Here is a 25,203-nt window from a genome sequence, read left to right on the forward strand (position 1 = left end):
TTCATTCTTTCTACTTCCACCTTATTATAGCTACACCTTTCTTAACTTCCTTGCAATCAAAAGTCAGACCACCTGACCAGCTAGGACGCTTTCCTCTAACTTCTCTTCAGCTAAGGATAGAGGTAAAGAATGAGGGAAGAGGAAAAGAAGGTATGGGAGGGAGATGCGAGAAAAAGGAAGAAATAAAGAATCCTTGATTATGCACTCTTCACCTATTTTTTTTTTTCTTTTCCCTTCACTGAACAACTAATTCTTTCTTTTTAACCAACATAAATTTTCCATCATAGTAGGCAGAACTGTATCTTGAGAAATCTTACAATGATCCTAGAAGAGTCAGTACAAAACAGATGAGCTAATGCAGGGTCGAAATCAGACCCTGAAAGATGGGGCAATCTATGTGTACCAAAACTCTTAACAAGAGTTTTCTCACTTTAAGAGAGTTTCAATGTAATCCAGTCTAGACTTGTATGTTCTGGGCCTCTCAGGAATGGACTATTTTCTCATTTCATTCTTTCAGACACACCAACTCCCAAAAAACCTGTATCCTAAATATTATAGACATTAAACAGGTAGGGAAGAGATGGGCATAGACTGTATTAACCCACAAGGTTCACACTATAAAGAATGCTACTCAAATATTCTCTAACCTTTCATACCTGCACACTCACTCGAGCATACGTACTAGACATAAAAATTGTGCAAGATCAAGCATGAGCTTTCTATGTTAAAAGCCTTAATTAAAAAAAAATTTATAGATAGGCTCACCGCAGTTTCTTTAAAGGAATATTCAGTACTACAGTACTCCTTTAAAAAAAATAATAACTCAGTGTTAAGAACACAGTAGGGAACTGCTGCTTGACAATTACTTTAAATTACTGAGAGCATCCAGTGCCAACTACAGATATCAATAAGGAAGAACCATCTAACAACATAAAGGAATAATCTGTAAGTGATGTCACCAACGCTAACGAATTTGTTAATATTCCTATGACAGGATAGTATTCATCCCTGCTTCGTGATCACATGAAATAGTTAATATCTTTTTAAGTTACATACTGAAGAGCAGCACTTGCCCTACTGCACAAGTAAAAGATGCCCACATGGATGCTCTACAAGCCCTCAATGCATAGCTAAGAGGGCTTGTCCTACGCAGTGCCCAGTGTCTGCAATGCAGTCACTGCTGAGCAATGGCTGCACATTAGCAGGACTGAATAAATATACAAAGTATTCCCTTAAAATGGTACGGGGGGGAGGGGTACTCCCGCATTCAGATGTAGAATAACCCAGGAGATGGAAGAGGAGAAACAGAAAACAGTCCTCAGGTTACTGATTAAAGCAAAGTTTGATACAGATATCCCCTCTTGTAGGCACTCAGTGGGTAAAATGTAGCCACAACAAACTTTCCATCAAACATCCTTCCAGTCAGTAATTTCTGAGCAGCTTTGGAATCACCAGCATTGGCATACTCAACAAAGACCTGTAAGAGAATAGAGAAAACAAAGTAACTTCCTTTTCATCAGAACTGTTTCAGAACAGTGCTTCTCCAACTTTGTTGTGTGTGTGTGTGTGTGTGAGCGCGCATGCGCGTGTGTGTGTCGTAACTAAGGAAGGAAGAAATTTAAAAGTAGGTAATTTCCCTTCCTAGGTAGCTGAAATACCTAACTTTATTAGTCTAATTTAATTTATTTTGACAATCTAAAGCGAAAGTTACAAGCAAGTGAAATGACTGTTCCTCAGTTACTGTGTAAGTATGTGAACCAGGAAAAGAACTGCCTCTCCCACCTCAGTTGGATGCCTCCTTTGTTACATCAATGTTCTTCAAACTGAGGTGCGAGCATCCCAGGACACTCAGAGACTTTCAAAGTGGAGGCAAGCAGACAGACATCAATCTCCAGATTCTTAACTTTCATTTGTACCTTTTCCTAAAATTGGATCTACCTGTAAGTTCAGGCAGGTTATCCCTTTTCATTTCCCCTCTCTTAGGAGCCCTTTTCCTAGCGGAAAAATCAAAGTATTTCCAAATGGCATAAAAATTTCCAGGATATAAAAAGAAACAACTTTAAATCCAATACTTTTTCTATTTTAATGGACTCTGCCTGCATGGGTAAACAAAGTTTCATGCCTTGCCTATGACTGGTCATGCAAATATTTCTGTTAAGGATGAAGCGTGACAATTAGACCTAGGATATTTTGGCCTACAATGGGATTTTCTGAATTCATTAATATTGTAAAATGGACATGTAGAACTGACTCTGCCTCTTCCATTCTATGACATTTTAAGCTATGCATTACTCTTAAAGACAAAGTTTGAGACCATCCAGCGCTAAAATTTGATGCTCATTTTACTCATCTTCGATATCGTTGATATTTTATATCTCCTTTTCTTCCAAAAACCAATGTGTTTAGCTATAGTTTCTAGCAATAAATACTTCACTAAATATAAAAGGAAGATTAGATGATGTCCAATGAGAATATGAAGCTCTTTCTGATTTTTTAAATTGATTAGTAATTACTCCAAAATCTACTGACCAAAGTTCAATAAATGAGTAGACATGCACTTATAGAAGAAATACAATGCTTCCTATCTTACTCCTTGCTTCATAGATAACCTACAGTTTTACACATTATATCACTGTAAACTAAATAAAGAGGAAACACATTGTATAACTTATTATGTAATTAATTACATCAGAGTTCTATGACTGTAATCTTGACTACTGTTTATAATTATAAGAAGCATCCCATAATCTATCTTCCAGTATTTTTTGAATATTCCTTAAAAAATAAACGTTTGAACTGAAAAATTCATGCTGACTTTACCAACTAGGCAACATCTTCAATAAATGAAAGAAGTTAAATCTGTGATTTTAAGAATTTATCAAAAGTTGTATTCACTCTCCACTTAGCAGCTTATTTCTTTTGTTGATAAGCTTATTTCTTTCACTCAGTTGTGTCAGTTCAGTTCAGTTGCTCAGTCGTGTCCAACTCTGTGACCCCATTGACTGCAGCTTGCCAGGCCTCCCTGTCCATCACCAACTCCCTGAGCTCACTCAAACTCATGTCAATCAAGTCAATAAGGCCATCCAACCATCTCATCCTCTGTCATCCCCTTCTCCTCCTGCCAGTTCTTCACATCAGGTGGCCAAAATATTGGGAGTTGCACTTTCAGCACCAGTACTTACAAGGAATATTCAGGACTGATTTCCTTTAGGATGGACTGGTTGGATCTCCTTGCAGTCCAACAGACTCTCAAGAGTCTTCTCCAACACCACAGTTCAAAAGCATCAATTCTGCACTGATAAAGCCAGTGTCTTTTTGCTCATGAAAGTGAAAGTTGCTCAGCCATGCTGAACTCTTTGCAACCCCATGGAATGTGTAGGGGTGAATTCTCCAGTCCAGAATACTGGAGTGGGTAGTCATTCTCTTCTCCAGGGGATCTTACCAACCAAGGGATGGAACCCAGGTCCCCTGCACTGCAGGCGGATTCTTTACCAGCTGAGCCACCGGGGAAGCCCAAAGCTACACTGACAGCAGAGGATGGTTTCGGTCCATCAACCTTCGGTTACAGGCCAGCACGCTTCAGCTGCACCACATTGCTGTTACTCTTTCTGGTCAAACTTGTTTTTCTCACGACCTGGGTTCAATCTGTAGGTCGGCAAGATTTCCTGGAGAAGGAAATGGCAACCCACTCCAGTATTCTTGCCTGGGAAATTCCATGGATGGAGGAGCCTAGTAGGCTACAAGATGGACACTTTCTCCCTAAACAGACTTTTCCTGTTTCTCTATTTTGCCACTCAGATTGAGTCAGATCATGTTCATTCTTAATTCAAAACCTTCCAATACCTTTCCTTCTCATTCCTTGATCTATCCTATACTCCCATACTTCCTTGATCTAATCTCCCATTCTAATCTCCCATTATTCTCCATTCTTCTCATTTTGCATAGCCACACTGTCCTCCTCAAACCTACCAGGAATACTCAGGGCCTTGAAATTTGCTGTTCTTTTTGCTAGAATTCTCTTCCTTACTGCCTTCAAATTTTGACTCAAGTGTAATCCATTATGTTCTTCCTCACCTGCTTATTTAAAACTGCCATCCACCCCTCCACAGCACTCTTTATATCTCTTCTCCAATCTCTTTTTCTCCGTAGCACTTATCATTATACATTCTTTGGTCTGCTTCGTTCACTGTTGTATCCTACCTGTTATGCTCAATAAATAATGGTTGAATAAACAAACAGCAAGGATGCAGTTATTAGTATGCTCCAGACACTGAATGAGGTAAATGCTGTTATCACTAGACTGGCAATAATAACTTTTCACTAAGACGAGAGTGAAATTTCTTTCACTTCTTTTCAGTTGCCAAGAATTTTCCTAATATTTAACCATGAAAGACAAAATCCACAACCAGAGGTGATTGCACCAGGGGACATTTGGCACTGTCTAGAGACATTTCTGGTGTCACAGCTGAGAAGGATGGTGGAAAGAGGCTAATCCAGTGAGCAGAGGCCAAAGATGACGTTACACATCCTATAATGTACATGATAGCTCCCCAAACAAAGGACTACCCGGCTCAAATGCCAGTGATGTTAAGATGAAGAAACAGAATAAAACAATATTCTATTTTCTGGGGGGAAAAAAAACCTACAGATAAAAGAAAGACTTAATTTAGGATCACAGTTTTCTTCAGAAACCCTGATCATACTTTTAGCCTATACATTCTATAGATGAAAAAACTAAGGTTCCTCACAAAACAAGCCAAGTTGAAACTCAGCTTTCAGGATTCTCAGTCCAGAATATTTTCCTTGTTTAAATTATCACTGATAATTCTATTACAATCAGAACCTAACCTAAATGGTTTTCCTACTGTACTTAATTAGAAAAAACTGGGCCAAATATTTCTGTAGCTGACCCTGACCTAAATTAGCATATGATTCATCTGGCTGTATTCAATGGCTTAAAAAGTAGATTAACACTTAAAAAAAAATTTTTTTAAGTGATAAAAAGTACATGCATATTATAGAACTTTTGGAAAAAGAAAGAAGTACAAAAAAGTAAAAACCGTGATAATGCAAATTCATAATTCCTAGCAACATTTTGTGTGTATCTTTCTTTAAAATTAAAACATTTTGTACAGGATTTTAAATAACCACTGAATCCTTTTCAAATTATGAAAAATATTCACTTACTTGTCCTCTGCCAGGATTTTCTTTTGGAACAAGCAGAGACACCACTGGTCCATATTTTTGACATTCTTCTTTTACATCTTCTACAACATCTGGTTATTAATAAATAAGGAAGTAATCACTTTGATGTAATTTGTGAGCATTCATTATTTTCAGATTTTAAATTCAAGAATCCATAACTAGGTAATGAAATCATTTTCTGTAACTTTTAAAATTATGCTTAAGTTAAGAATAATATAAATGTAACGCATTTAATAACTTTTTTTTTATATTTTAAATGTTTTGGTTAATACATTCAAATAATTTGAAATCCAAAAGAAAAGTCTTCTTGCAACTTTCCAAAATGTCATTCTGTTCCCCTCCCTGAAGATAATAAGCATTATCAGTTTCTTCTGTAAACTTCCATGAACTTTATAAGTTTATACAAGCAAATATAATCATATATGCTTTAATAAAAAGTTCCAATCTTTTTTAAAAGTACATTTTTAGACCTTTCAATACATTACACAAAATTTTCTCATTTATTTTTATGCTGATTTAATATTTCATTCTATAAAAGATTGATAAATTCTCTAATGTGTCCTACTGATGAATAATTAAACTATCCCAAAACTGCTTGCCATTATAAATAATACTGTAATAGACAAACCTGTATATACATCTCATTTCACTTGTGTACTTCTAAATTAACTTTTTGGAAATGGAACTGCTAGGTCAAGATTAATATGAATTTGTAACTGCTAGAGTTACCAATTTGCTTTTCATATAGGTTCACCAACTTAAACTCTCTCCAGTGACGTATGAGAATGTTTTCCTATACCTTACCCACATCTTCACTGTAAAATATCAGAGTATAGTATTAATATTTCAACAAATGAGAATGAAATATGTGTGTGAGATATATTGTACATTCTTTCATATAAATTGTTTGTATCCTTTACCCACTATCTATTGGCTTGCCTTAAAGGGGTTCTTTCTGTGGTAAGAACTGTAAATATTTTGTCTATGGTGGTTCACGTCATGGTAAAATTTGCTGAATCATTATTTTCAATTATGTGCACACTGGTGCACACTGTGCCTTCTCAACTCCAAGAATGTATATATTTTAATCTCCTATGATTTTTTAGCTAAATTTTTTTCCTTTACTCTCTCCTGCCTGCCTGCCCTTTTTCCTTCCCTCCTTACACTCTCCCTACTTCCTTGTTTTAATACTCTAACATATACAAAACTTGCAATTCATTTTGGTCTCAGTGGAAGGTTCGAATCTAACTTCTTCCCCACTGCCATCAAGATTACAAGACAGCTGTCCTCACACATGATTTCGAGCAAGGCAAGCTTACCTAAAACTAGTGTAATCTGAAGGTGACCTTGCTAATCAGAACTGACAAAGATGTTTAATGCTACTAAAAAGTCTGTTGCCCTTTAGTTCATGTAAGACTCTTAAACAGTAAGACTTAATAGCATTTACACATTTAAATGTTTAAATGCCATTAAATGTTTAACATTTCAGCATTTAAATGCTTAATGTATTTAGAACCAGAAAAAATGGTGTTACACAGCAAGATATACAGGAAAGAACAGATACAGACTACCCTAAGGTTTACTCAAGAAAGTTCACGCTTGAATTTTATAGCAATCAAAATTATTAGGAGGAGACAATTAAATACAGTAGGCAGACACTTAAAAGGCTTAAGTAATAATTTGAAATAGATGTCAAGAGATTATTTAGAACTACTGTACCATATAGAAAATGCTGCTGTTTAATTGCTAGAAGGGAAGTCGCTCAGTTGTGCCCAACTCTTTGCGACCCCATGGACAGTAGCCTGCACCAAGCTCCTCCCTCCATGGGATTTTCTAAGCAAGAGTACTGGAGTGGGTTGCCGTTTCCTTCTCCAGGGAATCTTCCCGACCCAGGGATCGAACCCAGGTCTCCCGCATTGTAGACAGACGCTTTACCATCTGAGCCACCAGGGAAGTCCTGTATCCAACTCTTTCGCAACCCCATGGACTGCAGCCCGCCAGGCTCCTCTGTCCATGGGACTTCCCAGGCAAAAATACTGGAGTGGGTTGCCATTTCCTTCTCCAGGGAATCTTCCCAGCGTAGGAACTGAACCCACATTTCCTGAATTGCGCATGGGTGGTTCAGTGGTAGAATTCTCGCCTGCCATGAGGGAGGCCCAGGTTCATTTTCTGGCCCATGCAGCCATAGTGACCCCTTTTTGGGCTTCCCTTGTGGCTCAGCTGGTAAAGAATCTGCCCGCAATGCGGGAGACCTGGGCTTAATCCCTGGGGTGGGAAGATCCCCTGGAGAAGGGAAAGGCTACCCACTCCAGTATTCTTGCCTGGAAAATCCCATGGATGGAGGAGCCTGGTAGGCTACAGTCCATGGGGTCACAAAGAGTCAGACATGACTGAGTGACTTTCACTTCACTCCTACACTGCAGGCGGATTCTTTACAACTGAGCCACCTGGGAATTCCAAAACAATAAAGAGGGTAAGACTATTCTTTCAGATAAAAAGGCATCCTAAAAAGTATAGATTGGAGATTCCTATATCTGTCACAGATTCAAAGAAATTAGGTTTGTTTCATTTGTTAGGTAACTATATAAAGCTGAGGGACATAAAATGACTTACTCTTATAAGAAACAGTGTGGTAAAACTAGCTCCATCAGTAACGGTTTAATTTCCCACAAAGAAAATGCTCAGTACTAAGCAGCTGATATTTCTGAACTTCCCAAGTGGGGGGAGTGGTAAGAACGAACCTGCCAATGCAGGAGACACAGAAGACCTAGGAGACCTGGCTTCAATCCCTGGGTCAGGAAGATCCCCTGGAAGAGGAAATGAAAACCCACTCCAGTATTCTTGCCTGGAGAATCCCATGAACAGAGGAGCCTGGAGGGCTGCAGTCCATAGAGTTGCAAAGAGTCAGACTGAAGCGACTTAACATGCACACATTTGATATTTCTAAGTTTGGTCCTGCTTTTTAGTCCATTCACCACTCTGCTTCCAGAATGCTCTTATTAAACCCAAGTTTGACTATAATACTCACCTAGTTTAAATTTTAACAGCTCTTTATTGCATTTTACAATGGACAAATATTTATTGAATACTTATCAGAAGCCAGGAACTATTCTACCCCTGATACAAAGTTCTTTTGTGTAATTTATATTCCAGTGTTACTATCTCTGGGATTAAAGTCCAAATTCTTAAACATAACAAACAAGTCTATTATATACCTATAAATACGAGAATGCTATGAAATGGTATGTCTATTCTACACAGGAAAGACACATTACAATAAAATTTAGGAAGCCCTGACCTTCATATTCTTCTTCATTCTCAAGATAATCATCGTCCAGCACATTCAGCAGTCTTAGCACTGGCGTAGGAAGCATCACCAAATCTTCAATATGAGGGGCTGTTAAATTCATTACAACATGGTTATATGCAAACTCCTTCGAATAAACTGATGAATATTAGGGAAAGGAGCTTGGGAATATAAATTAGTTCTGATATCTTATTTGATTATAAAATAACAAAGAAAAAATAAAAATGTGTACAACTTACCAAAAGGAATGCTAAAGAATGGGCTGCACAATGCCATTTCAGCAGGAATTCTTCTGCTTGGATCATCATGAAGCATGCTAAAACACAAAAATATGTATCTTTACATCAAATCTTTTGAAAGTATAACCAATAAAGAAAATAAAAACATCTAAATATTCACCACAACATTAATTATATTAGCATGACTTTCTGAATCATTCAACTACAAAAAATATTAATGCCATTTATGAGTAAACAGTTTAATAAATTATTATATACACCTAAGACATAATACTATATTTTAATTTAAAATGTTTTTGATTAATAAACACAACATAGGAAAATGATCCACATTTTGTAACACTAACTGAAAAAAAGCTAGACATAGATTTATGGTAATTGAATTAAAAAAAAAAGAGGTGAGATGACTTTTGTCTTGTTAAAGCCTCCTAATAATAAAGCAACTTGATAGCAAAATAAAAAAAAATCTATGGACAACATCTCGAACAAAAGTAAGTAACCTCACTAGACAACAAAATCCGAGTGGCTAAGGAGAAACCATCAGTAGCAGTAAGACTTGCACCATATGAGCATCTGTGTAGACGGAAGCAGAGAGAAACCACAGTTAATCTGATGACCCAGAGAAAAAATAATCCCCCAAAACAGGTATTCACTGGGAAGCACAAAAAACCAATTTGAGAAAAGCTGTTTAAACTAAACCAGGGGTTATACATTTCAAAAGAATACAAGGGGTCCTCGGTAAGATTTGAGGGGGCTGAAGTAATCTAGACACTAGAATCTCTCAAAACCAATCAGCTGAAGCTCCCTTCTAAGGCAGAGTCCCACAGAAAAAAGAAATCTTGGGATGAGAACCCATACTGATGGGGTAAATGAAAATTGAGAGACAAAGAGACAAAGACATCAGGAAAAAGCAGGGAAAGGGAAGAGCCAAGAGGATCTCAAGGAAAAAAAAAAAAAAACCACTACACAAAACAACAGAAGAGGGAGCTATGTACAGTTAGAAAAGCTACACCTTCCTAAGTTTAGGAAAATGAAGTTCACATAAAAATGAGCCACATACAAAGTATTATACCAAAGTTACTAGACCAGGAAAGAGGACTGCAAAATAACCTGCCCTCAGACAACAAATGCACACAAGAAAGGTGTGAAAGGCATGACCACAACACCCAGGAGCCTATAGCCAACCATTTGAAAATGAGGCCAAGGCCTTGTTTACAAAGATACAAGGTGTTAGAGAGTAACATAAATCAAAACTAGGATGACCACAACACCCAGGAGCACTATGGCCAACCATTTGAAAATGAGGCCAAGGCCTTGTTCACAAAGATACAAGGTGTTAGAGAGTAACATAAATCAAAACTAGAAAATATCAAAAATCAGGTAACAAAACTCAGGAAAGAATCAGGAATAAAAGGAATCATTTCATAAACTAAGCTTAAGCTAGAAGTCACATAAGGATGAATAAAAACAAAAGATGATGTCCTAAAGATAAACAGAAGGCAAAAAGGAGAAAGAATTGTTAGATCAAAAAGAAATAATAAAATAAATAAAAAACTATTCAAGAGAGTGATAATACTGAATAGTCAGAGAAAATCTATTAATAATGCATACAGAATGGGAGTGAAGAAAAAAAAAGCAAAGTAATGGAACAAACACTAAGAATTTTAACTTAAGAATACTTTCATACAACAAACAGAAAGATCTAAAACTACGTATTTCTTAAGAATTCAGACCCAGAGCAATCAAAATCTATTATTCTGGTAAAATCACTAGACTTTTAACAAAAACATGAAATCCTCACAGCATTTAGACCTAAAGACCAAATTACTTAAAAACAAAGTGTCATCAGCACCCTGCCTTCAACAGCAACACTATTTGCTAGAAGAAAATGGACTACAGTTGACCCCTGAACAACTTCAGGTTAGGAGTACACCCTCTCCCCAGCTGAAAATCCATTTAACTTACATCTGGCCCTCCATATCCACAGTTTCTCTGTATCCACAGTTCTGTACCACAGAGTCAACCAACTGCACATCATGTAGCAACAAAATCTGTGTATAAATGGACTCATGTAGTTCAAACCCATGCTGTTCAAGGATCAACTGTAATATGTTTAAAGAAAATATGCTCAAGAAAAAAGTCTGCCAAGGATTTTTATACTCAGATAAACAGACTTTCAAGTGTAATAACACAGTTTAACTATTATTAACAAGCAAGAACTCAAGAGAATATTAATCCTATGATCAAAAGAACAAGCTTCAGTACACTAAAATGATTAGAATACAAGGACCAGTGATGAACATTAAATATCTAATTACACACAAATCTGACTAAATAAGAGTGTTTGAAAAATAAACAGTGCATAGCATGTAACAGCCATATAATCTGACAACACGGTTATAACTATCTTTCAAATGGGAGAATAGGAAGAGCATATGCAAAAGCAACTGTTTTCAGTAATCTTACTAAAGCACTCTTATTGAGACTGTTTTAGTGTAATGTGGAATAAAGCAAATGAGTAATAATGAAATATTCTAATCTCACATTCTCTTTGTCCTTAAGAACCAGAATTCTTGACATAAAAGAAAAGAGATAGAAAACAGAAGAAGTAAAAACATTGTGGTATTGAATTTAAATGAGAAATATCAGTATGAACTCCACCCACTTAACAGGCCTAGAATCAATGATCACCCCAACAGCAATGAGTATTCTTAATACCCAGACTGTGGTTTTGAGAGCTTGTTTGGGCTTCCCTGGTGGCTCAGCTGGTAAAGAATCCACCTGCAATGTGGGAGACCTGAGTTCGATCCCTGGGTTGGGAAGATCCCCTGGAGAAGGGAACGGCTACCCACTCCAGTATTCTGGCCTGGAGAACTCCATGGACTGTATAGTCCATGGGGTCACAAAGACTCAGACACGATTGAGTGCCTTTTACTTGGAGGTTCTAGCAGAGAGCTGCTGCTGCTGCTAAGTCGCTTCAGTCGTGTCCGACTCTGTGTGACCCCATAGACGGCAGCCCACCAGGCTCCGCCGTCCCTGGGATTCTCCGGGCAAGAACATTGGAGTGGGTTGCCATTTCCTTCTCCAATGCACGAAAGTGAAGTCTCTCAGTCATGTCCGACTCTTAGTGACCCTATGGACTGCAGCCTACCAGGCTCCTCTGTCCATGGGATTTTCCAGGCAAGAGTACTGGAGTGGGGTGCCACTGCCTTCTCCGTAGCAGAGAGCACAGCTATTCATATACCCTTGACCAAAGACCGGTTCTCCTTTATCGGGGATGGTCATCCACTTCGACCGAGCACACACCTTCGGGAGACCCGCACGTGGAGCTATGAGGGAGGGAGGAGACACCTGCCCAGTCAGCCAGTTTAGCTGCACAGGACAGATGTCACAACCAGATCGCCTCACATCCCAGACTGTGGGAAATACTACTTCCTACTAAAAGAAACCAAGCTTCTTGGAGAAATGGCTACTTCCAGGTCTGGAGCAGGAAATGTACACTTTGAACTGGAAACATCTTCTCATGCCAGATAGTGATGAAGCTATTAAAGATAGTAAGGTATGCCAAAGCTAACTTGCAGAGCCTCAAATTCATCAAAGATGAGATAATTTCAGCTTCAATTAGGATAAGAACTGCAATGGATTGAACTATACCAAATATATTTAGATTCATTAGTTAATAATGATATTTTGACCTTTCAAAAAGGAAATGATCCACTTTGAAAGACGATAAGGAATCAATTCATTATGAAAACAAGCTAATTAAGTGAACCAAGCGTTTATTTCATCTTTAGTTAACTAAACGAGGAGACTAAGAACATCACTGTTCTACAACTCCTAACAAAGTAATGGATCTAGGCATTGAGTATTAACAGCTATTAGCATATCAAATGGAGATAGCCACATTATGTGCTAACCTAAAAAAACACAGTACCATATATACAACTACCAATTTAAAGAAAATAGGGCAATATGTTAAACTATACTACAATAGCACCATCTGTAAAATTGAGACTGTGGACAACTATACTGAGTCAGCAATCCAGGCTGTTCAACAAATAAACAAGGGAAAAGGGGGGCAGGAGATGGAAAGGGACTTTTTAGAGAAAATGAAAGTTAAAAGGGATTCTTAATAGAAGAGCAACATTAAACTATAGTATTTAGGGAGGCACACTTAGGTAACAGAACTATAATAAAAACAAGTAATAACCATGAAATCAGGGCAGTGGTTCTTTTAGGGAGGAAGAAGGGGCTTGCAATTGGGATGGAGTACACAGAGGACGTCTAGAGTAGCTGGTAAAGTTCTATTTTTCAACCTAGACGGTAGATACAATAATATTCCTAAGTATTCACTAAGCTATACATTTTTTTTCAGTTTTTATGTTTTAGTCTAACAAAAAAAAGGTCTGAATAATTTGCATGCATACACAACAAAATACGAAGGAAAATACTGAAAAGAAATAGAGCAAAGCACTAATACTAGAAAATGAGCTTATAATTTCTCATCACAATTTTTTATAGCTTCCAAATCTAGTATTAGTTGCAGAAAGAAAAAGAATAAAGTTATCGTTAAAAACAAAAAAACTCTCAAGCTAAATAACAAAGTCAATGCTAGAACTTAGACTTCTAAGTCTATCTTCAGTTCAGTTCAGTCGCTCAGTCGTGTCCGACTCTTTGTGACCCCATGAATCGCAGCACGCCAGGCCTCCCTGTCCATCACCAACTCCCGGAGTTCACCCAGACTCACGTCCATCGAGTCAGTGATGCCATCAGCCATCTCATCCTCTGTCGGCCCCTTCTCCTCCTGCCCCCAATCCCTCCCAGCATCAGTCTTTTCCAATCAGTCAACTCTTCGCCATGAGGTAGCCAAAGTACTGGAGTTTCAGCTTTAGCATCATTCCTTCCAAAGAAATCCCAGGGCTAATCTCCTTTAGAATCCATTATATAATTTGACTTCTATCCTAGAATCTATGATGTAATTTTACATGCCTCTTTTCAATGTAAAATGTAACATGCAATATCTAGTATCAATCAGCTACTAGCAGCTACTTAAAACTACTCTAATGTGTAAAACATACACACATACACACAAATATGTGCCCGTAAAACTGGTGAGATCTGAATTCCATGGACTGTAATATCAATTTCCTAGTCTTGACATGGTCAGATTTTTAAGATGTTACCACTAAGGGAAACGGGTGAAAGCAAAACACTCTATCTGTCCCCAAACTTTTCAATGGTAATAATTTAAAGTATAATATATAATTACTTTACATGAAATATTATTTTGGCATTCCAAAGTAAACTTGGTCTTTAGTTAGTAAAGATTCTTTAAACGCCTATTCTCCATCATTTACAGAACTGCCAGAGTTACAGAAGGCCCAACATACAGTGACTCATCATCTATCTTCCACTGAACAGCGGTAAGTAACAGCCTAATACCTGGTACTTGCCATGAAAAAAAGAACACTTTTGTTTCTTATTAGAAACCAGTCTGTATAGAATATCTAAAGATTTTTAATTCTAAGGAAGCAAAACCTCTACATGATTAAGCAAGCCAGAAAATAATATAAATCCATTCAGGAAAAAAAGCAAGTTTAAAGTACATGTAATGTACCTTTTGATAAGGTCTCTTAGGTGATAGGCTGGAATTGCGGCATTCACCACTGCTTTACTGGCAAATATGTGATCAATAATAGCAGAACTATTTGCCTAAAAAGACAGAAAAGTTCTTCTTTGGTTATCCAGTTCAGTCCTTATTTGTTGAGTACTAGGCACACAGCACTGAACAGTTTGGTAAGTTAAATACAACAGAAAACACTCTCTTCTGAAAGTTTATAATCTTAATGAAGGAGATTACATACATTATTATAAAACTTCTAGAGAAGAGGAATTTTTTTCTCTATTCTCAGTATCTAACACTGTGTGAACATTTACTAGGTGAATGAATAAAGAAACAAATACCAAGGCAACCACACAGAAATGTAATTTAATGCAAACTGAGAAAATAAACGTGTGCTAGGTGAGTCAGCATGTCCTCATCATGAGTCAATTGGTTTCCAGATGGAATAAAATAAACTATCAAGGAGAAACCACGGCAGAATTTAAAAACTGCACCTGTCACATTATTCATACCTTAAATCCTTGTGGAACATAACATTTTCTCCAGGAGTACTATGGAAGTGTGTACATGAGTAAAAATACTCAATTTATCATCATCACCAAATAGCAATACTTACCACAGGCCACACACTATGCTAAGAATTAGATATCATTTCAACACTCTTATCATCATTTTACTGAAAGTAAACCACAGTTTAGTAAACCTAAATAAGTAACTTAGAGATGAAGGGAAGATATAAACCCTAGAGATTTAACTTCAGAGCCTAAGCTCATATTTGGTAATTGTGCCTCCACAGAAAGGGATACAATACAGAATGATACTTTTATCTAGGGGGCAAATAGTGAGGACTGCTTTAATATACATCAGCCTCTAAATTACACCAAAAAAGAAAAAAAATTAAATGCCTAAGTTAATAATTAACTAGATCACTGAATGTGATCTAATTCTAACTGGCCCTGTCCTAAACAGAAAAAGTCCAAAGAATTCAAAGTGAGTCAAACCTAATGCAGGAAATTGATGTGTTTATCTGTAGAAGCACTAGAGAAAGTACCCCCAAAGTACACTGGACTGTGTGCAGGCACTAATGACAAAGAGTGATACTGGTTTTACAGCATATTATAGCGCATTTTTTTTTTTTTTTGCCAAAAGTAAGGTACAAAGTATTCCTTCCAAGAACTGTTTCAACAGATATAGATGACTAGGGATTTAAGAGAAATAAAATTCTGTATAACAGCAACACAGTAAGTATTATATGCTCAAGAAAATACTTGCTTCATATCAAAATCTAATTCCTAAACACCGTATTGCTTTTCAAACACCTAGTCTAAAAGAGACTGATACCATCACAACATTCAAGCCTCAATATGTTTGAAAAAATACTGCAGTTAATTCTTAACTCACAAATACGCAAAAAGTAAATTCCTATGTCAGTTGGAACTTAGAACCCATGTTCTCAAGCAAACAATGTTATGAGCAGCAGTCACTTTCTCAGGACAGTTCATGTAGAGAGCACAAACAGGAAGCAGCGTGGAGCCGTGGGCAGAACACAGGCCTTCTGACTACGAGGGGCAGAATTTGGTCCAGAACATCCAGTTGTATGACCTTGAGCTAGTGGTTTTACATATGCGTGCCCCCAGGTTTTCACGTGTCAATAACCAATATCCATTCTAACAATCCTCACAGAGTACTACTGTATTAGTAATATTGTAGAATGTAATACAATTACTTTACTGAACAAACCACTTTTACTTCCTCAGGAAAAGGCATTCATTCAAACACTTTATCAAGCACTTACAACATACCAGGCCTCAGCTAAAAACAGTGAGCATGCAATGCTCCCTAGCGCATCTGTAGCTATGGGACTGAGGAGTAAGTAGCGTTAAAGGTAGTAAGGGGAATATGGAGAAGATAAAGCAATCAGAGTCCTCAACGAAAATCATTATAAACTGAGTACTCTTACACTGGGATTAAGGACCTGAAAGCAAAACACTGGTTCAGTTTACCTTCCATTCCTGAGATCTGACTGTATGTTTCAATTTCATTCCTGAGAACATTTCCAGTAAAATGATTCCTAGGCTCCACAGATCAACAGCTGAGGTACATTCTGTATCACTCTGCAGGCCAGCCTGGGCCAAGCAATTCTGCAGTTCTGCTTCCGGAGCCCGATACCCGTCTGTCTGAATATACTTTACATCCTAAAGAAAATGAGTAAGTATTATAACCAATCAAAAACTGCCCACCTTCCATCCATCTCTACAGTGTATTTACCTCTCAGAACGTGTGATAAGCCAATGTCACACTGAATGGCAGAATTTTTAGTCCTTGGCGATTTTAATTCTTTGGTTCATTAACTGGATAGTTCTCAAAGGCAAGCTGCACACTTTCCATACAACTGCTCATTTCTTTAGATACTCTCTTGCCTGTGAGGCACTGCTGAAAAATAAGGAAACTCTGCAAAGAGCAGATGAACTATGGAGAATGGACCATTTGCCAGAACTATCACGTGAGTTCTTCCATTAGAGTCCCAACATGAAAACATCAGTAACAGTAATTCAACAATTAACCAAACACTCAAAGAAAAATAGTGTTCTATGTAAAGTACTTTTAAAAATTTCAGAGCCCTCTTGTATTAGCTCTCTCCTACCTGACTCAAACATGTGTGTTAGACGCTCAGTCGTGTCCGCCTTTTTGCAACCCCATGGACTGTAGCCTGCCAGCCTCTGTGCATGGAATTTTCCAGACAAGAATACTGAAGTGGGTAGCCATTCCCTTCTCCAGGGGATCTTCCTGACCCAGGAATTGAACCTGGGTCTTCTGCATTGCAGGCAGATGCTTTACCATCTGAGCCATCAGGGAAGCCCCAAATATCTCTTAAGTCTCTACTAAATCACCTCTGTTATTTAAAAATATTTGTTTTAGACCACTGAGGGGCTGGGGAGAGAAACTATGTCTTACCTGATTGCCTTCTTTGAAGCTAAGTCCAAAGTCAATGAGTTTAAAACATTCATTCTCGGCACTCCACAATATGTTACGTGGCTTGAGGTCTGCGTGGACATAACCCTCATGATGAAGAAAAGCAAGGGCCTCTAGAACATCTCTGGCACAATGCTGTATCATCCACATGGAACAACCCTGGTGACTGGAATATAAAAGCAATTCCGAAACACTGACATCCAGGAGTTCAAGCAACAGACAGCGTGATGGCACATTTGGAGAGAAGTGGATTGTGAAGACTCCATACAAAGTCACTAAAAAAGAAATTAATTACAATACTTTAAAAACCAGACTCAGAATACATGACTATTAAAGTAGATAAAAATTGGGGGTAGTCTAGATAAGGATAACTTTAATGAGCAAGCCACTGGAATTTATTTTTCCCACGAGTAAGATTTTTGGGCAACTCGGTTATTTTAACAAAATGAGATGACCTTCAGCAGCAGATTACTACTAAAAGATATTAGATATGACATAATAATTCAAACTGTGTTTCCCAAGCACTCAGTGATGGGTGAATATGCACTTAGGGTGCCAAGCACAACTGATCAGAAGAAAAATTCAAATACTCAGTACTCTTAACGTAAATGTCACAACATGCAAAATCAAAACTGAAGATCCTTTCCTGATTCAGAATAGCACTCTATTAATATTAAAAGGAAAGATTAAGATATTCAAGATGACATTTTAACAATCTTGTAGAGATTCATCAAGTCCTTAAGCCAAAAAAATTCCCTCTTAAATAGCCAGGTTATATACACCATTTAGCAACCCTTGAAAAAGAAAAGGGGAAAAAAAAAGCAACACTAGTATTAAGACATTCTTCCTTAAATGGCAGTATTAAAGAGGTCACTCTTCAAATTAAATATAGATCATGTTTGCCAGCAAATAAGACATTTATAAAGCCATAACTAATTATAAGCTCTCCGTTGGTATAATAAGAATGAAAACTGTTTTTGTAAATCAATCACCAGTAATCATTATATATCTTACATTCTAAATATCTGAATGATGAAACATGGTCTTACCTGGCTAAAAGTGTACATGTATAATTTTCACACTTCCATACGAACACCTATGTAAAATTTAGGAGTCATTTCTCCCAAATCCATACTAAGTATGTATCAAGAACAACCTATACGAGTTATTAGTATTGACGTCACAAGTACGAGAAATATTTCCCATTTTTCACTGGTGTGCAAAGATTCTAAAATTTCCGTACAAGAGATGACAATTTACCAAAGATACACCTCCTTTCACTTGAGAAGACAATTCTCTGTGCCACATTCTCTAGTGAAAACTGAAGCAAAACAGAATTTACTGAGCATCTACTAAGAGCAAAGCAGACCATCTTCCCCGTACTGCAGAGTGAAAGGGGGATGGGAAACGGCCTTGTACCGGCGATGAGCACAGGGCGAGCCCCACTTCTCCAGCCTAAAATACGGGAGACGGAACGCCAGGCTGAAAGAGACAGCACGCTAAAACTGGGACCTGGGCAAGACAAGAAGGGAGACAGCGGCAATTACCGATGTTCCTGTGACCCTGCAACTGTTCCAGCGCCGCCCTCTCTTTGCGGAAACCATACTCGGCGGCCGAGGCCGCAGCCCCGGTGGTTCCTGGCGGTAGGAACTGCTTCAGCGCTCCTGGGGGCGAGCCGGGTGTGCCGCAGCAACGCACCCGATACACCGAGGCCGAGGAGCCGCTACCCAGGCGGCTCTGTACCTGCCACAGCCGTCCGAAGGCTTCCAGAAACCGCGGCGGCTCCGCGCCCCACGCGCAGCCGGATCCCGCCATCGGTGCGGACTAAGGGGGCTGACACGGAGCTGACTCGACGCCCGGGACAGGCCGGCAGGGCCTGCGGTCACATCCCCGCCCGCCGGACCAGCGGCTCCGCAGGGACGGGCCTGCAGCCGCCTCACCGACTGCCGGGACCTCACGCCGCCATGACACCGGAAACCGCCTCCTGGGGCGGGGTGGGGAGGGAGGTCCCAGAAGCCGGAAATAGAGGAAGAGCCAATCCTGTCGGCTGAAGGAGGCGGGCCTGGGGAGGGCGGGCTTCCTAGTGGCTCAGACGGTAAAGCATCTGCTTACCTGGGATGCAGGAGACCTGGGTTCGATCCCCGGGTCGGGAAGATCTCCTGGAGAAGAAAATGGCAAACCACTCCAGTACTCTCGCCTGGAAAAGCCCATGGCCAGAGGCGCTTAATAGGCTACAGTCCATGGGGTCGCAAAGAGTCGGACACGACTGAGCGACTTCACTTTCACTAAGAAGAAATACAGGAAAGCTTACTTTTGATAGGGACAGAATAAAGGGACAAAGTAGGTGATTAAATAGTGACTCTCCCTAGGGGATTGTAAGTAGAAAAAATATGGGAGACCCTTGTAAATTAAAGATTATCCAAGAAAACAGGTTTGCTTAGCCACAAAACCACGCAACAGAAGCGTGAGACGTGCCCCCAAGCAATAAAACAATGGTGGCGTGAGACCCACATCCTGCCCAATGAGCTCAGTAAGTTAATGATCTATAGGATATGCTCTCTGAACACATCAAAAACACTAATTTGTGGACCTAACTTGTCCATGTAGGGATAAGAAAACTCCCCTGCTGAACCTGGAGGAGAAGCTGCTGATAGAAGCATGACATCTACTCAAGAATGAACAAGAAGTTCTCCCCATCCCTGCTTTTCCTTTCATTATAAAACTGTAGTGCAGTAAGTTCTTGGGGCGAAGCATTTCTTGCCTGTCTGCTTGTAAGCTTTACAAGCGTCCTATTCTGATAGATCACTTCTTATCTATCACTTTGCCTCTCACTGAATTCTTTGCTGCATTGAGACATAAACGACTGTGTTACCAGAACTCTTTGGAGCCCTGGAAATGACACCAAATGGTTTTACCTTCTCCTTCTGCTCTCCATTGTGTGAGGGCACAACAAGAAGTTGGAAGTTTGCAAACCAAGAAGAGTTTCATTAAGAACCGGACTATGCTGGTATCCTGATCTCAACTTCCAGCTTCCAGAATCATGAGAATATAAATTGTTATTTAAGCCAGCCAGTCTCAAGTAATTTGTTATAGCAGCTTGAGCTAAGGAACTATGATTATCATAAACTTTTGGCCACCCAAGTATTCTGTAATAGAACCCATTTGTTCCGGTATTTCAAGAGACTTTGTTCTCATTGCCTTGTTCTACAGCTAAGCTAGGTGGACCATTTTGGTGGTCTGTCATGACATTTACCATCTTTTCAATACCCACATTCTCTCTAATGTCAGAAGCAGCTCTAGAAGGAGGCAGAGCCAGGGCCTTCGACTGGTGCTTTTCCTGTGGGTCTGAAGACCACACCCTAGCTTCAGTGTCAGACTTAATTTCAATCTACCATTTAATTGTCTATGCAACCCTAAGTAAACTAACCGAACTCTCTTAGACATAGTTTCTTTGGCTAATTTGAAGACAGGATGGAATATCTGCCTTGCTTTACCATCTGAGCCAGCAGGGAAAGCCATCTGCCTTGCTATAATTAAATAAAATAACAAAAGTAGATTATCTCATGGAGTACTTGACACACAGTAGGTGGGATCTCAGTAAGATTTGCTTATTTTTATGATTCTACACTTGGGCTTACAGTGACCACTAGAAGCTTTCTCATCATGACTCCTTCTTGGTGGACTGCAAAGTTCCTACAGATGACTAACTGTGTTTCTTGGCACTACCTCTAAACATTTCCTCCATGTATTCTGTCCCCTTGTGGTATATAAAGGACCCGAATCACATTCTTTTCCTGTCAAGGTTACTGCCCTTCAGATGGAGGAGGATAATGTGGTGCAGGGTTCATTCTGCAGATATTTTTTGGAAAGTCGGTGTGAGCCAGCTATGACAGGGAATTCCTTCACCTCCAAAAGTCTGAAATCTTAATGTCCTGGAGGCTACTGGTGACTCACATGATCTGGGAGAAAGTTAAATTTAGAGGGTGCATTGGTGCCCTCTGTTGTTACAATGGAGAAACTACAGCCTCTGAGGCCCTAGAGCTATGTCACAAAAACTGCAGAAATAGTCTCCCAATCTCAGAGTAAAACAGAGATAGAGTTTTGTTTTTTTGTTTTTTTAATCCCCCCAGGTTGTAAAACAGGTGGCTGAGAAGGACAACTGATTCACCCACTGGTCTGATCCCAGGAGCACTGTCCTTGGCCAAATGGCACAGAAAGCTAGGCAGGTTCACTGATGCTGGAGCTGCAGCAACAGAGCCCAAGGAGGGGTAGAATGACTTGGGGAAAAAAACTAATCTGTGATCAAAAAGGAGAGATTGTTTTGAGAAAATATGGACACTAAACTTTATAGAGGACTTATTGTGAGCTGTTACGTCATGAGGGCTCTTTGATAAACAATAGCTCTTCAAAAACTGTACAAAATTACTGCTTCCTATCTACAACCCTATATCACCCTTTGCAGTTATCTTCTCAAAGGTGGCATGGTAAAACTTAACAGACATGGTTTTTCCTTCAAACTACTTTGGGATCAAAAATCCAAAAGAACAAATTGAAGGGATATAAAAGGAGAGAGTAACTCAGCTATGCCTATGGTTCAGATCAGTTCAGTCACTCAGTCGTGTCTGACTCTTTGCAACCCCATGAATCGCAGCACGCCAGGCCTCCCTGTCCATCACCAACTCCTGGAGTTCACACAGACTCACATCCATTGAGTCAGTGATGCCATCCAGCCATCTCATCCTCTGTCGTCCCCTTCTGCTTCTGCCCCCAATCCCTCCCAGCATCATTTTCCAATAAGTCATCTCTTCGCATGAGGTGGCCAAAGTACTGGAGTTTCAGCTTCAGCATCATTCCTTCCAAAGAAATCCCAGGGCTGATCTCCTTCAGAATGGACTGGTTGGATCTCCTTGCAGTCCAAGGGACTCTCAGGAGTCTTCTCCAACACCACAGTTCAAAAGCATCAATTCTTCGGTACTCAGCTTTCTTCATAGTCCAACTCTCACATCCATAAACGACCACTGAAAAAACCATAGCCTTGACTATATGGACCTTAGTTGGCAAAGTAATCTCTCTGCTTTTGAATATGCTATCTAGGTTGGTCATAACTTTTCTCCCAAGGAGTAAGCGTCTTTTAATTTCATGGCTGCAGTCACCATCTGCAGTGATTTTGGAGCCCCCCCAAAATAAAGTCTGACACTGTTTCCACTGTTTCCCCATCTATTTCCCATGAAGTGATGGGACCAGATGCCATGATCTTCGTTTTCTGAATGTTGAGCTTTAAGCCAACTTTTTCACTCTCCACTTTCACTTTCATCCAGAGGCTTTTGAGTTCCTCTTCACTTTCTACCATAAGGGTGGTGTCATCTGCATATCTGAGGTTATTGATATTTCTCCCAGCAATCTTGATTCTAGCTTGTGCTTCTTCCAGCCTAGCATTTCTCATGATGTACTCTGCATATGAGCTAAATAAGCAGGGTGACAATATACAGCCTTGATGTACTCCTTTTCCTATTTGGAACCAGTCTGTTGTTCCATGTCAAGTTCTAACTGTTGCTTCCTGACCTGCTTATATGTTTCTCAAGAGGCAGGTCAGGTGGTCTGGTATGCCTTTTCCAACTCTCATTCTTGTCAGGATAAAACAAAGTACTATGCTTGAAAAGACTTTGAAAGCTATAAAACATGGTGTTATCATTATTTTCCCTTAGAGATGAAGGCAGCAAAAGTGGAGAAGTCACAAATAGAAGATCATGTAATTCTCCAACCAACATTTTATGAAAAGTCAGTACTTAATAATACAGGTGGGTCTAAATAACAGAGACACTTATTACTCAAGCATTAATGAAAATCAATCTAGTCTTGGCCTTAAGACCAAGAGAGATAGAATATTCTAGAGAGAGGACTGCAAGCCCAAATTCAGAAAGGCAGAAAGGCCAGGTAGCTTGAAACTATTCATTCATTTATTCTTGACTTCAATAAATATTTGTAAAGAACTACTACAATTTCTGTGCAAAGAACTCAGAGTCTGGTGAAGGAAACAGATAAGATTAAAGAAAAATAAATACAAGTGATGAACTACTCTTGCTGCTGCTAAGTCGCTTCAGTCGTGTCCGACTCTGTGCGACCCCATAGAGGGCAGCCCACCAGGCTCCCCTGTCCCTGGGATTCTCCAGGCAAGAACACTGGAGTGGATTGCCATTTCCTTCTCCAATGCAGGAAAGTGAAAAGCAAAAGTGAAGTCGCTCAGTTGTGCCCGACCCTCAGCGAGCCCATGGACTGCAGCCTTCCAGGCTCCTCTGTCCATGGGATTTTGCAGGCAAGAGTACTGGAGTGGGATGCCATTGCCCTAGAGCATAAGAAAAAGCTCATTATTTAAGACTGGAGAAAGTTGAAACAAGGATCGTGAGAAAGTGATCTAATAAACTGAAAAATGCAGATGACCCCAAGCTTTCCCATTAAGGTGGTATGATATCATCATCCCAAGAGGGAAGGGAAAAGAGGCAGAAATTGAAAGAGAAAATAACTTCAGTGAAATGTATTGAGAAGGAGGGTGGCAATAAACTTCTCTAGATTCAAAAATAGGTTTAAATGGATTGGTACATAGTTGTCCTGCAGTGATCAGAGCAGGACAGAGGAATTGGTTCCAGGACCCTGGTAGATACCAAATTCATGGATGCTCAAGTACCTTATATAAAATTCTATACCCCAGAGGACCTTCCTTGTTGCAGATTCCCCATTCTTAGATTCAATCAAACCCAGAGAAGACTGAAAATCCTGAATATGAAACTGTGAATACGGAGAGTAGAGTGTATTTTGAAATTAGATTTGAGACTGGATTTTAGATAATGTTTAGGAGGCAGTTCTGCATTATATACACTATTGAGGAAAAGGCCAAGTAAGAGGTGGGGGTATGCCTCAATGTCACTCTTGTCAACTGGCCCAAGCAACTAATTGTCTCAAAAAAAAAATTTTGACCTGGGAATGCCAAGTCAACACTTTACTAATATCTCAAGCTTTATATATTTAAAACTGTACTCCTGATCTTTCTCCCCAGTCAGCTCCCAAACCCTGGAGTTATCCTTTGATTTTTATTTTTCTCTCATCTTCAAAATACCCATGGAATTCTCCAGGCTAGAATCCTGAAGTGGGTGGCCATTTCCTTCTCCAGGGGATCCTCCCAACCTAGGGATCGAACCCAGGTCTCCTGCATTGAAGGCGGATTCTTTACCATCTGAGCCACAAGGGAAGCCCAAGAATACTGGAGTGGGTAGCCTATCCCTTCTCCAGTGCATCTTCCCAACCCAGGAATTGAACCAGGGTCTCCTGCATTGCAGGTGTACCGGGGTCCAGCCCCAGTGGGATCCCGCGTATCCGAAGCGTGGATGGTGAGGCAAGAGAGATATATAGATTTAGAGAGAGATAAGGAAAGATTTTGCAGTTAAGAGAATAGAGGAGAGAAAGAGGCTTATATTCCTTGGTTTACACAGAAAGTCAATAAAGTCTTGAGACAAGAGACTTGCACCGTTCACATAGGCCGCAGGTGCCCTTCCGGTCTCCCGAGGGAGTGAAGACGCAGGGTGCCTTCCTGTTCAGGTCTTAGAAGCCCAGGCAAATAAGTAAACACGGTGGACCTCTGTGCTGCAGATGGGAATTAGCATGAAAAGGAGAGTAAGAAAGAAAAGACTACACGGGGGAACCAGGCTTTCGTGGAACTGGTCCTGGTCCATCTCTTTATTTTTCAGGGAAGCTTTTATACTTTAAGTTGTACATAGAGATAAATGTAAGAAGCAGAGTCATGCAGGGTCAGCTGCTCTGACCCTTATCTAAAGACAGAGTGTTCTTTGCATACCTTTGTTCTT

The 25,203-nt window shown here is 39.5% G+C and overlaps 1 protein-coding gene and 1 non-coding gene across 2 annotated transcripts; both read right to left on the reverse strand.

The window, feature by feature from the left end:
* Positions 1–1,330: 1,330 nt before the first annotated feature.
* On the reverse strand, positions 1,331–19,162 carry UHMK1 (U2AF homology motif kinase 1). The gene is made up of 8 exons (XM_068965790.1): positions 18,895–19,162; positions 17,330–17,622; positions 16,378–16,569; positions 14,369–14,463; positions 8,752–8,828; positions 8,504–8,602; positions 5,188–5,276; positions 1,331–1,477 (listed from the first exon to the last, which is right to left on the reverse strand). The coding sequence occupies exons 1-8, from the start codon at positions 19,160–19,162 to the stop codon at positions 1,331–1,333; spliced, it is 1,260 nt and encodes a 419-aa protein (XP_068821891.1).
* Positions 17,158–17,230, reverse strand: TRNAC-GCA (transfer RNA cysteine (anticodon GCA)). The gene has a single exon. It is a non-coding gene; the product is annotated as a tRNA-Cys (tRNA).
* Positions 19,163–25,203: the final 6,041 nt, after the last annotated feature.

Source organism: Capricornis sumatraensis, chromosome 2 (genome assembly GCF_032405125.1).
Source record: "Capricornis sumatraensis isolate serow.1 chromosome 2, serow.2, whole genome shotgun sequence".
NCBI classification, from domain to species: domain Eukaryota; kingdom Metazoa; phylum Chordata; class Mammalia; order Artiodactyla; family Bovidae; genus Capricornis; species Capricornis sumatraensis.